Source organism: Nycticebus coucang, chromosome 17, assembly GCF_027406575.1.
Source record: "Nycticebus coucang isolate mNycCou1 chromosome 17, mNycCou1.pri, whole genome shotgun sequence".
Taxonomy (NCBI): domain Eukaryota; kingdom Metazoa; phylum Chordata; class Mammalia; order Primates; family Lorisidae; genus Nycticebus; species Nycticebus coucang.
The window spans coordinates 74,659,708-74,674,965 of NC_069796.1; the positions used below are offsets into that span (position 1 = coordinate 74,659,708).

Here is a 15,258-nt window from a genome sequence, read left to right on the forward strand (position 1 = left end):
ATAAATGTAACATTTAAACAAATATTCCCCAAGATTTTTTAAAAACTGATGAAAAATATCAGATTCACATTTAGGAAGCTTTATGAATTACAAGCAGGATAAATACATACATATACATTCACAGAGACTTAGTGACATCAAACTCAAATTGCTGAACACCAAAGAGAATGACAAACATTTTCAAGTAGCTGGGAGTTGAAGAAGACATATTGTCTTCAAAAAAGCAACTGTCAGACTGATGGCTGACTTATTAACAGAAACAATGGCAGCCAGAGAACAATGTAAAGACATCTTAAAAATACCAAAAGATTAAAAAGAAAAGCCAATGTAGAATTCTATACCCAGCAAAACTATCCTTTAAAAAAAATAAAAGTGAAATAAAGACAATTTCATGATAACAAAAGCTGAGAGTATTTATTGTTAGGAGACCTGAATCATAAGAAATATTTAAGAGAGTTTCTCCCTTAAATACTAAGGTTCAACGCCCCCAAATGGAAGTATTGAGCTTGAAGAAGTAATGAAGAACACCAGATAGGATTTTGACTCATTTTTAGTCCAATAAAGTCTCCTTCCAATGGAATCATTTGGTGTAAAATATAAGTTTATATTAAACGAAATATAGACACAAAAATAAGAGGTGAAACTAGAATTTTGTAATTTAATAGCATGTGGGCATAGTTTAATTTTACCGAAATAATGTTAAAACATTTTAAAGAAACAATTAAAGTTGGGCCCTGGGAATGTGGAGTCAAGGGCAGCAGGTGGATTGTAGGGTCAAAGGCCATGGCTGTGTGTGTCACAGGTTAGTATTACCGGGACCAGAAAATCTCTGGAGACCAGGGGTCGGGAGCCACGCAAGAAAGTTGTGTTGTTAGGTCAGAGGTCACGGGAGACGCTGGCTGACAGTGCGTTGGGTCAAAGGGCAGAGGTTAGCAGGTGACGACCCACCAATACCAAAGCGGTTGAAATTTGAGCGCAAGGGGCGGTTGAGATTCTTTCGCCCCCGCCAGCCACGCCCCTCTCGGCCCGCCCCGCCTCGTCCCTGCCAGCCCCGCCCGGGCCAGCGTTTCGAACGCGGACGCGGCGCGCGGCTGAGGCGACGGGGAGCGGGCGCGAGCGAGGTAGCGAGCGGCGCAGGGACCCCGCGGGCTGCTAGGGCCTCCGCGGCGCCCGCCTCCGCTCCCTCCCTTCGGGCCCTCGGGGCCGGCCGGCCGGCGCCTCCTCCCGGGAAGATGGCGCTGCACTTCCAGGTCAGTGCGCTGTGCGCCGTGGACCGCTCTCCCGCCGCCCCGGGAACCCGGTGGGACCTTGGGGTCGGGAGACTGAGGGCTGAGGACGGCGGCGGAGGCCACAGGGCCGTGGACCAGCCCCCTCCCGGAGCCCGATTCCCTGCCTCCCCCCAGCCAGAGACCCCAAGCACGGGTCTGGGCTGCACACCCGGCCCGCGTCCGAGCCGGGTGGCGGGGGTGTGGGTCAGGCTCGGCACTCGCCGCCGGGGAACGTGCGGATGCCGAGGACCAGCCGGGCCGGACTGCGCTCCTCGGCGCGGCACGGGCACGGACCGCGCGGCTCTATTGGCGCCCAGGCAGGTGGGAGTCCGAGCGGGCCGACTTTGGCGCGCCTTGGGCGGCAGCCGAGCAAACAAGCAGACTTTTCGCGCGTTCCCGCTGCGTCGCCGGCCACGGCTGTGCCTCAGCCTCCCTCCACACTGTACAGTCAGAGCTGGAGGGGAAGCTCCGGGTTCGCCAAAGGAGCGGCGGCAGCAGTTGGACTTGAATTGGCCGAGGGAGGCAGGCACTATACACGTATTGTCGGGAGTAGCGAAGGAGGGCTGCGCGGCAGCTTCTCTGGAAGAGGAAACCGGGGCCGGGCGCGCGCTAGGGTCGCAGAGGCAATAAGGATGGGACGTGTCTCCTCGGGCTCCTCTGACACATTCATTCACTTATTAACATTTGCTGAGTCTGCCTGCTGTGTCTCAAGTACTGTGCAAAGTTCTCGGGGATGAAGGGTGACATCATTTACTATCTCTGCCCTCATAGAGCTCACAGATAATCACGGTACAAGTGAAAAATAAATGATAGAATTAGTCGTGGGAGCATAGAAAAGAGGGCAGCCAACCTTGTGTGTGTGTTGGGAAGGAGTGAAGTGGAGCTGTTAATGCTTTCAGACAAGAGACGCTTTAAGTTTCTTTGAGCTCCCATTGCTAAACTTATTATTGAAGACCTACTATACTAGGCACTGAAGGTATAGCTCTGAGCAAAACTCCATGGCTTCTGGTTCTTAGGGAACTCGCAGTCTAGTGGACCTTGAAAGAATTGTAGATGTTGGCCAGATGAAGAGGAAGACAAGGGTAGAGGCAGAATGAGGACAATGTGACCCAAGGCAAAGAATTGTGGAACTTGACATACTACAGAAGTTTGGGATTGGTTGGAGCATTGGGTTCATATCAAACAGAAGGGGTGGGAAGAGTCTGTGGATGAGGAGAGATGACTTTGGTAGACAATGTGGTGATAGTGTATCTAAGTATCACATTCCTCTTGTAGGCTTCTTTGGACTCCCTGTGGTCACATTGAGTTATTCTTCCAAAGGGTCTTTTCTTTTAACCAACCACTCTCTGTTAGGTCATTGACATCTCCAGGATGTTATGACCAGTAGATAGTGAGCCCGACATATTTGACTCCTTGCCATTGCTAAGGGTCCATAGGTCAAAATAATGTATTATGTTCTGGGAAATTTTCTTCTCTCTCTCTCTTTTTTTTTTTTTTTGAGACAGTCTCACTGTGTCGTCCTTGGTAGAGTGCCGTGGTGTCACAGGTCAGAGCGACCTTAAACTCTAGGGCTTAAGCCGGGCATCCTCAAACTTTTTAAACAGAGGGCCAATTCACTGTCCCTCAGACCTTTTTTGGAGGGCCAGACTATAGTTAAAAAAAAAAACAACCTATGAACAAATTCCTATGCATACTGCACATATCTTATTTTGAAGTAAAAAACAAAAACGGGAACAAATACAATTCACACTGCTTCATGTGGCCCACGGGCCACAGTTTGAGGACGCCTGCCTTAAGCAATTCTCTTGCCTCAGCCTCCCAAGTAGCTGGGACTACAGGTGCCCACCACAACACTCTGCTATGTTCTGGGAAATTTACCTAGGGAGGATCTTACAGGGAGGATTTATGGATTGTAAATAGGTAGTCAGATGTTCATAGTGCAGGTGTTAATCTCCAGAGTGACTTAAAGGATGAGGGAACTCTGGAACTTTTTAAACTTGAAAAGATGATGTACTGTAAGTCACCAAGTCCTACAAGATTTCATGTTTAGGTACAGTGTTGGAAAAATTAGCTGCTGTTGTCAAAACTACCCATACTGGTTTCCCAGGAATATATTTCACAGTAGCTGTAGATAGCTTTTAAAGGATCAGTTTTGGTGACCAGAAGAATTCTTTTTAGCGTATGAGATCATGTTGTTAGTCAGTTAACTCAAGGAGCATTTGTTAGTACTGATAACCAGTACTTAGTATTTTGAGTTTTCATATGCTCATTGTAGAGTTGAAGCCTTCCATTAATCTGAAAGGTGGGGATACATATGTTTTATTTCTGAAAACACTGAGTCTTGGAACAATTGTGACTTGCCCAGGTATGGGGTTAGAATAGGCCTGATAATTCTTTTTTTTTTTTTTTTTTTTGTGGTTTTTGGCCAGGGCTGGGTTTGAACCCGCCACCTCCGGCATATGGGACCAGCGCCCTACTCCTTGAGCCACAGGTGCCGCCCAGGCCTGATAATTCTTAAGTGTCATATTCTTTCCACTACCTATTCTGTCACCAACGCAGTAGAGCAGCTAATCAAAAATTGTGCTATCAAGATAATGAGTAAAGAAACAGATTTGTGTAGGGTGAGGTTAATGCAATGCTATATTTTCACATTTTTTTCACATGATGGCATATAGAAAAAATGGTAATTGTATGACTCATCACGTAAACTGCTTGTAGCCAGAGGCCATTGGGGTCAAGTTTCCATACTGTCTCAAGTCCTGTCCTGGCTACCTGGAGAGCAGAGGGCTCAATATAGAGGCATAACTGTGATCCATTTAATGCACGTGCCTTCTGGTTAGAAAGCTGTGAATTAAGGTATGTTGTCCCAAAATAGGTAATGTATCTGGATTACCTGAGAGGGGGCAGTCCAGACAGAGAAGCACAGTGAGGAAAGAGAGAGAATTGGGGACAAGTAAGATAAATGTAGGCACTTTAGATAGGACAGAGAGGCCTTGATGAGAATGGAGAGATAATGTTAGGAAAAAATTAGGGGACCCTTTTGCTCCTTTTTTTGTTGTTTCAGAAGCAGTGACTGTAGCCAGCTTTCTTAATCCCCAGTCAGGCTCCCTGAGTTGATTTAGTTGTGACTGAGAACTATTTAATACGTCTTTTGAACACAATGATAACATGAAAAGGGATTTGGGAAAGATCATTCTGGTAGTATGGACTCGAAAGGGAGAAACTATAGAAGATCATTATGGTTTCTTACAACTATTAGTAACTGAAGAGGTTATTTATAATTTATTGTGGACCTGCCGTTTGGAAGGCAGTAGATTAGGCTTTCCCCCCATCTTGTCTATCTTAATTCCCACGATTATGTTGGAAAATGGATGCTTCTGTCTGTATTGTTTCAAAAGTGAGGCTTAGAAAGGTTAAATAATTTGCCTGAAACCACTTAATGAGTAGCAGATTCCAAAGCTTGTGTCTGCTCCATTGTATCAATGGTATTTAAATTGAACCAAGATATTTCTAAGACCCCCCACTTCCCTACGCTTTCATTCCCAAAGCCACCCCTGAAGAAATCCATGGCACTGGTAGCCACGATTAGAAAATATTGTTTGATTGTTCTGTCTGTGAACATCATGTGGAGGTGTTGAGTCTGAATCTTTATGTTAATAGGAAAAGTATGTACCTGTGAGATTTGAGGGCAGACCATAAGACTGCCCTTACTTCGGATACCAACTGTAAGGTTGGGGGTTTCCCAAATCCACCCTCAGATTCTATAGTTTGTTAGAAGGACTCACAGAATTCACTGAAAGCTGTCATACTCAGCAGTTTATTACAGGAAAAAGGATGGAGATTAAAATTGGTCAAAAGAAGGAGATACACAGGGAAGAATCTGTGAGGATTCCAAAATTAAGCTGCTGTTGTCCTCAGGACGTGTTACTCTTGCTGTGTTAATTAGTGGCTACTGCACTGATTCCAAATTAGGGAAGCATACCCAAGTTTCAATGTCCAGGTTTTTATTGGGGCTTCATTACTTAGTTATGATTGATTGATTGATTGTCCATGTGTTTGAACTCATTTTCTATGTCAGCTGATACCTTGTGACCTAAAGTCTTACCTTGAAACACATAGTTTGTATTTATGGAGCAGCCAGACTCCAGTCTACAACCATATGACAGATTATTCCCAGAAGCTGAGGACAAAGGCTAAATTCTTTATTATATAGGAGGTACTGAGGAGAGGGAAGAGCAAAAGACAGTGTTAATCTTGTAACTCTAGATTCTGGTCTAGACCTTCTAAACCACTGACAACAAAGAGACACTTGAAGTAGAACTCTGGGGAAGCATGTTCAATTCAGTTTCTGGCTTTTTTTTTTTTTTGTTATTTTTAGCATCTTTCTGTAATTCCAAGAGGAAGAAATTTATAGATAAACAGAATAAAGTATGGAATAGGACATCATCTAGGACTGCATGATGATTGAAATAAAGGGTAACAAGATGGAACGTTGTGAGGAGACAACATGCATTTTGGGATATGTAGACTTGTATTTGACTCAGAATTGATCATTTACTCTGATCTTGGACAGCTGAGGTATATTTGATGTCTCAGCTTCAGTTTTTTCATCTGTAAAATGAGTATACTGAAAATGTGTTTGTTGCAGGAGCTTTTTTGTTTAGGATTGATTTGAAAAGAAGATGTAAATACTTACATAAATTGGAAAGCACTAAAACAAGTATTGTCCAGTTCATTATAAGAGTTAAGAGATCCAAGAGGCCCAGGAATAAGCCTTCAGGGATACTCAGGAAAGGTCGTAGAAGGAAGAAGAAAGAAAAAGTTTGTGGGAAAGAATAACTTCAGAATGAAGGAAGTTTCTGTTAATGGCAATCAAGAAACTTCATTCTAGAAGGCAGGATAAATATAAAAAGACAATTGAAAAGAACTTTAAATTTGATTAAAGCGGGATTTTTGTGGTTCAATGATTTGTTTTTTGTTATTAGCAAACTTTTTTTTCCTGGAACATAAACCTTTATTCTCTTTTTTTCAGCTTTATCATAATATAACTGATACATTATAAAATGTGTATATGTATTTAAACTGTGCAATTGGATGAGTTTTGGCGTATTTATATTCATTGGTAAAACTCTCACCAGAATCAAGAAAGTGAACACATCCATCACCCCTGGAAGTTTTCTTGTACTTCTGTGCCTCTTTATAAACCTTCCTGCTGCCTCTTTCCTTCCCAGTGTTCTGCTACCCTGCCTTCCTAGCCAGGAACCACTGATCTGCTTTCTGTTAATTATTATATAATACATAGTTTTTTTGTTTGCCTTCTTTGACTCAGCATTCACATGTTAATAGATAACCTGTATGAGAATTGCTGTATAGAAAGAAGTCATCATTTTAGGACAAATTGTATGTCAAGTATAAAGGACAGAAGTCGGTCTAGAATTTGGAAGATCCTTATATAGACTGTAATCAAGATTACATCATTGTCTCCTAGGGCATGGAAGTGGGGTGATGTTTATATTTGATAGTTATGTTTGGAGGTCTGTGATGTCAGTTCTCATTGTTAGATATTTTAGTTGTTTAGATGGGCTTCTAATGTTGATATTAAGCATTACAGAAACTTAAATAACTCAAACCTTGAGAAAAGAATTATTTTCTCTGAGGCATTTTCATTTGAACCATATTCTCAGACATCAATGTATAAAACTAAGATGAAAATATATCAGTTTGCTGTGAAAAATAAAGTCTCTTTATACATAGATTCTCTAGAAAATTCAATGCTAATCAGAAGATTGTTTGCTTACAGTCATCACATTATGAGTTTACTGGGCATATTTTTAATGGTTACCCTTGCAATGAAAGAATAATTTGATTTTTCCCTATGAATCTTTTCTAAGTGAAAGTTTAAACCTTTCCCTTTTGTCCTGTATAGCCTTTCATTTACTAATAATTTGAAATATCTTTGGAAAAGGAATGATTATTAACATTGTTGACTTAAATACTGTTCTAAGTGCATTCCAGTTTTATCTTGAGGTTCTTTAAATCAGTACAGCAGAATAATTTTCAAGCTTTCCCATAATCTTTCCAAGTAGGTTTACTTAGGTGCCATTGGATTAATATTAATATTTGTATTAGTTTTCTAGGGCTGTTGTAACAAATTACCACAGACTGGGTGACTTAAAACATCCCCCACCCCCACCCCTTTTTTTTTTTTAAAGTGACAGAGTCTCCCTGTGTTGCCCAGGCTGGCTTGGAACTCCTGTCATCAAGCAGTCCTCCTGCATCCCCCTCCAAGTAGCTGAAAATACTGGTGTGCTGCACTGCTCCTGGCTTAAAACAGCACACATTTTTTCTGTTACAGTTCTAGAGACCAGTGTCTAAAACCAAAGTTCATATAGGGTTGGTTCCTTCTGGAGCTCTTGAAGGAAAAACTGTTCCATGCTTTTCTCTTACTTTCTGATAGATATTTTGACAATTCTTACTGTTTTTTGGTTTGTGAATATCACTTCAGTCTCCCTCTGTCTTCATATGGCCTGCTTTCCTGTGTTTTTTTTTTTTTTTTTTTTATTAAATCATAGCTGTGTACATTAATGTGATCATGGGGCAGCATACACTGGTTTTATAGACCATTTGACACATTTTCATCACACTGGTTAACATAACCTTCCTGGCATTTTCTTAGTTATTGGGTTAAGACATTTACATTCTACATTTAGTAAGTTTCACATATACCCTTGTAAGATGCACCGCAGGTGTAATCCCACCAATCACCCTCCCTCTGCCCTCCCTCCCATCCTTTTCCCCCTTCCCCCTATTCTTAGGTTATAACTGGGTTATAGCTTTCATGTGAAAGCCATGAATTAGTTTCATAGTAGGGCCGAGTACATTGGATACTTTTTCTTCCATTCTTGAGATACTTTACTAAGAAGAATATGTTCCAACTCCATCCATGTAAACATGAAAGAGGTAAAGTCTCCATCTTTCTTTAAGGCTGCATTAATATTCCATGGTGTACATATACCACAATTTATTAATCCATTCGTGGATCGATGGGCACTTGGGCTTTTTCCATGACATAGTAATTATGAATTGGGCTACAATAAACATTCTGGTACAAATATCTTTGTTATAATGTGACTTTTGGTCTTCTGGGTAGATACCAAGTAGAGGAATTATAGGATTGAATGGCAGATCTATTTTTAGATCTCTAAGTGTTCTCCAAGCATCTTTCCCAAAGGAATGTATTAATTTGCATTCCCACCAGCAGTGTAGAAGTGTTCCCTTTTCTCCACATCCATGCCAACATCTCTGGTCTTGGGATTTTGTGATATGGGCTAATCTTACTGGAGTTAGATGATATCTGAAAGTAGTTTTGATTTGCATTTCTCTGATGATTAAAGATGATGAGCATTTTTTCATATGTCTGAAGGCCGTGCGCCTGTCTTCTTCAGAGAAGTTTCTCTTCAAGTCCCTTGCCCAGCCTGCGATGGGATCACTTGTTCTTTTCTTGCTTATACGTTTGAGTTCTCTGTGAATTCTGGTTATTAAACCTTTGTTGGAAACATAACCTGCAAATATCTTCTCCCATTCTGATGGCTGTTTGTTTGCTTTATTTACTGTGTTCTTGGCTGTGCAGAAGCTTTTAGTTTGATCAGGTCCCAGTAGTGTATTTTTGAAGCTGCTTCAATTGCCTGGGGGGTCCTCCTCATAAAATACTTGCCCAGACCAATTTCTTCAAGGGTTTTCCCTGCACTCTCTTCTAGTATTTTTATAGTTTCATGTCTTAAGTTTAAATCTTTAATCCAGTGAGAGTCTATTTTAGTTAATGGTGAAAGGTGTGGGTCCAGTTTCAGTCTTCTACAGGTTGCCAGCCAGTTCACCCGGCACCATTTGTTAAATAGGGAATCTATTCCCCACTGAATGTTTTTAATTGGCTTGTCAAAGATCAAATAATGTTAATTAGCTGGATTCATCTCTTGGTTCTCTATTCCATTCCAGACATCTACTTTTCTGTTTTTGTGCCACTACCATGCTGTTTTGATCACTATCAATTTATAGTATAGTCTGAGGTCTGGTAGCGTGATTCCTCCTGCTTTGTTTTTATTTCTGAGTAATGTCTTGGCTATTCGAGGTTTTTTCTGATTCCATATAAAATGAAGTATTATTTTTTCAAGATCTTTGAAGTATGACAGTGGAGCTTTAATAGGGATTGCATTAAAATTGTATATTGCTTTGGGTAGTATGGACATTTTAACAATGTTGATTCTTCCCAGCCATGAGCATGGTATGTTTTTCCATTTGTTAACATTTTCAGCTATTTCTTTTCTTAGAGTTTCATAGTTCTCTTTATAGAGATCTTTCACGTCCTTCGTTAGATAAACTCCCAAATATTTCATCTTCTTTGGCACTACTGTGAATGGAATAGAGTCCTTAACTGTGTTTTCAGCTTGACTGTTGTTGGTATATATAAAGGCTACTGATTTATGAATGTTGATTTTGTTTAACCTGAGACGCTGCTGTATTCCTTGATCACTTCTAAGAGTTTTGTAGTAGAATCCCTGGTGTTTTCCAGATATATAATCATTATCATCTGTGAAGAGCGAAAGTTTGATCTCTTCTGACCCTGTATGGATACCCTGATCGCCTTTTCTTCCCTAATTGCGGTGGCTAAAACTTCCATTACAATGTTAAAGAGCAGTGGAGACAGCCTTGTCTGGTTCCTGATTTGAGTGGAACTGATTTCAATTTAACTGCATTCAGTACGATATTGGCTGTGGGTTTGCTGTAGATGGCCTCTATCAGTTTAAGAAATGTCCCTTCTATACCAATTTTCTTAAGTGTTCTAATCATGAAGAGATGCTGTATATTATCAAAAGCTTTTTCTGCATCATTTGAGAGAATGATATGGTCTTTGTTTTTAATTTGCTTATGTGCTGAATTGTACTTATAGATTTACGTATATTGAACCAGCCGTGAGACCCTGGGATAAAACTGACTTGGTCATGATGTATAATTTGTTTGATGTGTTGCTGGATTCTGTTTGTTAAGATCTTGTTAAAAAATATGAAGTGACCATACTTATCCTTCCTTAACTTTTGTTGGTTTAAAGCCTATTGTGTCTGCGAATAAAATTGTAATACCTGCTTTTTTCTGATTACCATTTGCCTGAAATATGGATGACCATCCTTTCACCCTGAGTCTATATTTGTCTTTTAAGGTAAGATGTGACTCTTGTATGCAGCAAATATCTGGCCTGAGTTTTTGTATCCAGTAAGCTAACCTGTGCCTCTTTAGAACAGTTTAAGCCGTTCACAATTAATGGAGAATATTGATAAGTCTGGTAAAATTTTGGGTATCGAATTTTTTGAAAGTCCAGTGGACATTTTTAATCCTTTTGCCACTGTGGAAGTTAGAGTTTGATCAAAAGTATCTGAGTGAGTTTACTTTTGTGGTAGAGGATTGGGCTGGTCATTATGGAGGATAGGTCTGAGAATATCCTGAAGAGCTGGTTTGGTTATGGCAAATTTCTTCAACATATGAATGTCATTAAAGTATTTAATTTCTCCATCATAAATGAAACTCAGTTTAGCTGGATACAGGATCCAGGGTTGAAAGTTATTTTGCTTTAGGAGATTAAAAGTCGATGACCACCCTTTTCTGGCTTGAAAAGTTTCAGCAGAGAGATCTGCAGTCATTCTAATATTCTTCCCTTTGTAGGTAATGGATTTCTTACGTCTGGCTGCTTTCAGAATTTTCTCCTTCATATTAACTTTAGTGAAGTTAATTATGATTTTCCTAGGGGATGTCCTATTGGGATTGAGTTGTGGTAGGGTTCTGAAACTGTCTGCTATCTGAATTTCAGAATCTCTTGGCATGTCTGGAAAATTCTCTTTCATAATTTCATGGGGGAGGGCCTCTGCCTTGCGAGGCCACTTCATCACTTTCAGGGATTCCAATTAGGATATTAGCCTTCTTTGAATTATTCCAGAGCTCTCTGAGAGAATGATCCGTTTTTGCTCTCCATTTCTCTTCCTCTTTGAGAGTTTGCCAGCCTTCAAAGGTTTTGTCTTCAGTGTCAGAAATCCTTTCTTCTGCTTGCTCCACTCTGTTACTGAGGGATTCTACTGTATTTTTCAGATCTTTGAGGGTTGCAAATTCTTGCTTCAGTGTGTCAAAATCTTTGGTGGTTTTGTCTTTAAATTCGTTAAATTCTTGAGACAACTTTTGAATTTCTCCTCGAATTTCTAATTCTGACTTTTGAATTGCTGCTTGAATTTCTAATTCCAAATTTTCCTCTATTTTATTAATCTTGTTTACAGTCCAAATTCTGAATTCGATTTCTGACATCTCGGCCAGCTGTTTATGAATGAGATCTTCAGTTACATCTGCCATGTCTTTCTTTGTGGGGGTTGATCTATTCTGGTTATTCTTGTTACCAGAGTTTTTCCGCTGATTCCGCCCCATGATTGTTTTACACCGTTTGATTTTTCCCCTGGAGCTTTGTCGAGGACTTGTACAGTGCTATGGCCTGAGAAACTGGGGACCTGTTTGGTGTGGTGGGGCTAAGTGGTTCTGTCTTGTTTTCAGCTGGTCTCTGTTCAACCCTAGTGAAACAGTTACTCTGGGTTGAAGTCTCAGCTGTGGAGAAATACCAGCAATTAAGTCACCCCCCACCCCACAGGCAACAATTGGAAAACGAAAATCAAACCTTCGTATAACCACACACCCAGGGCACCACCTGAATACTCCTTGGGCGATTGGCTCAGTTCAAAAGGTCCAAATCAGTTGTCTCAGTTAGCATCTGCCTCAGGTGGGGGAGTTTAAAAGGTCTCTGGCAACTGGATCTCAGGGGTCTGGTGACTACTCTGATATGGCTTGCTCCAGTGCTCCGTGGAGTCAAATAGACTCAGCAAATGGATCAGTCTGGGAAGGTTCCCCAGTCTGGGAAGCTTCCCCACTTTGCACCCCTTACACACCCTGTCACTGATAGTCCCGGAGGGCTTTGACCCAGTTGCCTGTAGTGAATAGATTCTCCAGGGTTTTGCACCTGCTTGAATCACAAGGAAATCTATTTCTGTTCAGCCAGGCTGCTGCGCTCTGCCTCTATCTAGCAGGGGGAGGTAAGTCCTGACAACCTTGGGTGCTTGATGGAGGCTGGGGGGTGTTCACTCAGTTCCAGCCCCGCCCCGATTGCTGTTACTGACAGAACAGAACACAACAACTTTGCTGGAATTTGTTTCTGTCCCTGCTAAATTTCCCTGCAGAATAGAAGCTGTTTTGAGTTCCCAGAGCCTGCACCTCAGGCCCTGTCTTTGCTCCTGCAGGTTTGTATTCGGTTACCTGTCAGTTCTATCCTCCTGTCTTCCTTTGTCTATAGGCTGATGATCTCCAGAGGGCCGGGTGTGTCTTAGGCTCAGTAAAGCGGTCCTCTGGGAACTTCCCAGCTTGCACGTGCGTTTCTAGTCCCTGCGCTCCACCCAGGCTAGTACTAACTCAGGCAAACCCTTTACTCACGGGGCCTGCATTTCCGTCCAGATCTGTTCAGTGGTGGTTGCCACCTGAGTAGATGCTCACCCTCCTCTGGTTGCCTAGGGAGACAGGGGGTGTGGCTTCAGAATATCTGGGAGTGAGCCCTATTGTTGCTAAAAGACGGCTTCTGGTGTGCACCTTGGGGTACCGCAGCTCTGGTGTGGTTCCCTCTCCTCACTCCCGTGCCCCAGAGTCAGCACTGACCAGCTGCGGTTTTGTCCCTGTCCACACCCCTTGAGAAATCACCTAATAATCTGAACTCCTGGGGGACAGGCCTCCAGACCTCAGAGTGAGAGTGGAGGGGAGTGCTGGGAGCTCAGAGTTGCAGGTAGAGAATATATACAGTTTTATACAGTTTTATGCGTGGCAGGAGAACGCTGTGGCACCCTCGTAGGGGAGGTAGGTCCAGTTTTTACAGGGTCTCTCCCGTGGAGTGTAGTGGGAGGACCTTTGAACTCTGCTCGTTTGTTTGTGGGGCACTCTGAGCCGTTCTCATGGGGAGGGGACTCCTGTCGCTTGGTGATGGATTTTGTACCTTTTGTTTGTATCCTTATGGTCGCAGCTCGCCTCAGCGGCGTTGATGTGCGTTCTTCAACCTTCTCTCTTGGTGCAGCTCAAATCCACCCGGTTACTTGCTAAATTTCTGTCCTTTAACTCTCCTGGACAAGAGCCTCTGTGGAAAGCTGGCTTCAGGCAGCTATCTTGTCTCTGCCCCTCCTGTGTTTCTTTGTGTCTGTGCATCTCAAATCTTTTTTTCCTTTTTCTGATAATGATACCTGTTAGTGGATTTAGGACCAGGAAGATTTCATCCTGAGATCTCTAACTTAATTAAGGATTTGTAAAGACACTGTTTCCAAATAAGGTCACATTCATAGGTGTTGGGGGTTGGATATGGGGTTCCAAAACTGCTTTGAAGGGTGGACTAGACACTAGTATCAGTGCATCAGCTTCCCATTGTTTCCAAATAAGGTCACATTCATAGGTTAGGAGTTGGATATATCTCTTAAGGCAGTGGTTCTCAACCTTGCTAATGCTGCACACAGCCCTTTAATACAGTTCCTGTGTTTCGCATCCCACAGATCGAGAGCCGCTGTCTTAAGGGATTATAATTCAATCCATTCAATACTATAATTAGGTAATAGGAATAACTAATCTTTTTTTTTTAGTGTAATTGTGTGCCACAAGTTACATGGCACTGACTGAATTTAATTCTCTAAGCAAACCTATGAGATAGGCACTATTCTGTTATTTTCTTTTTTGTTGCCTTTTATTTGGTTAAACAGATCTTATCACTATTTTTGGCCTGGTTCTTTTTGCAGTCAAAGTCTACTTCAGATAATCTTAGGCCTAAATGAATATATGAAGTCTGACAATCAAGTTCACAAACTCAGCCTAGAAAAAGTGCTACATGTGGCTCGGTGCCGGTTGCTCAGTGGTTAGGGCGCCAGCCACATACACCTGGGCTGGCGGGTTTGAACCTGGCCTGGGCTTGCAAAACAAGGATGACGATGACAACAACAACAACCACAACAAAAGTAGCCATGCATTGGGGCGGGCGCCTATAGTCCCAGCTACTTGGGAGGCTGAGGCAAGAAAATTGCATAAGCTCAACAGTTTGAGGTTGCTGTGAATAGATGCCACGTCACTCTCTTAAGGGCAGCATAGTGAAACTCTGTCTCAAAAAAAAAAAGAAAGTGCTACATACCTTATTGCCAAATATCATTGTGGTCACCCTTGAAATACTCCCCTTGGGAAGCTGATGCACTGATACTAGTGTCTAGTCCACCCTTCAAAGCAGTTTTGGAACCCCTTTCTGGTATGGCCGTCAGAATTGTTATATTACCCTTCATGTCTTAAATGTCATCAAAATGTCTTCCTTTCAATATTTCCTTTATCTTCAGGTAAAGAAAAAAGACACGGGGTTAGGGGAGCAGATCAGGTGAGTAGGGAGGGTATTCCAAGGCAATTATTTGTTTGTTGGCTAAAAACAGACTGCCTTGTGAGCTAGCGTATTGCTGTGATGCAAGAGCCACACCTTTTTCATGATAAGGTATTCAGTTAAGATTTTTCTGTTTGTCTATTGATGCTTTCTTGGTCTGCTATGCTTGTCACAGTCAGCTGATAATTTTGACACACAAATTGACAAATTTTGGCAATGTTATCGTCAGTTCTGCTCATTACTAGCTGCCCTGACCTGTCTTCATCAGTGACACTTTCTCACCCCTCAGAAAAATGTTTAATCCATTTCCGTATTGCCATTTTCTTCATGGTGTTATCCCCATATACTTGTGCTAACATGTCCCTGATTTCACTTCTACTCTTGCTACATTAAACAAGAAATTCAATGTTTGTTCATTGCCATAATTCAAGTTCTGATATTTTTGTAATAGCACACAAGAACACACAATAGTCATGAATGCCACTCAGCAAGATACCTCCTCATGATGATTGGAGCACAACTGTCAGA

The 15,258-nt window shown here is 41.9% G+C and overlaps 1 protein-coding gene across 2 annotated transcripts in view; it reads left to right on the forward strand.

The window, feature by feature from the left end:
* The first annotated feature begins 1,076 nt into the window (after positions 1 to 1,076).
* The window catches only part of RANBP17 (RAN binding protein 17), a 480,295-nt gene continuing 466,113 nt past the window's right edge, over positions 1,077 to 15,258 (forward strand). The window contains exon 1 of one of the 2 annotated variants that reach the window (XM_053566863.1): positions 1,077 to 1,250. In XM_053566863.1, coding sequence (XP_053422838.1) covers positions 1,233 to 1,250 — 18 coding nt within the window. In that variant the 5' untranslated portion in view covers positions 1,077 to 1,232. The remainder of the gene's footprint in view (positions 1,251 to 15,258) is intronic. The other variant, XM_053566864.1, reaches the window with a different exon arrangement.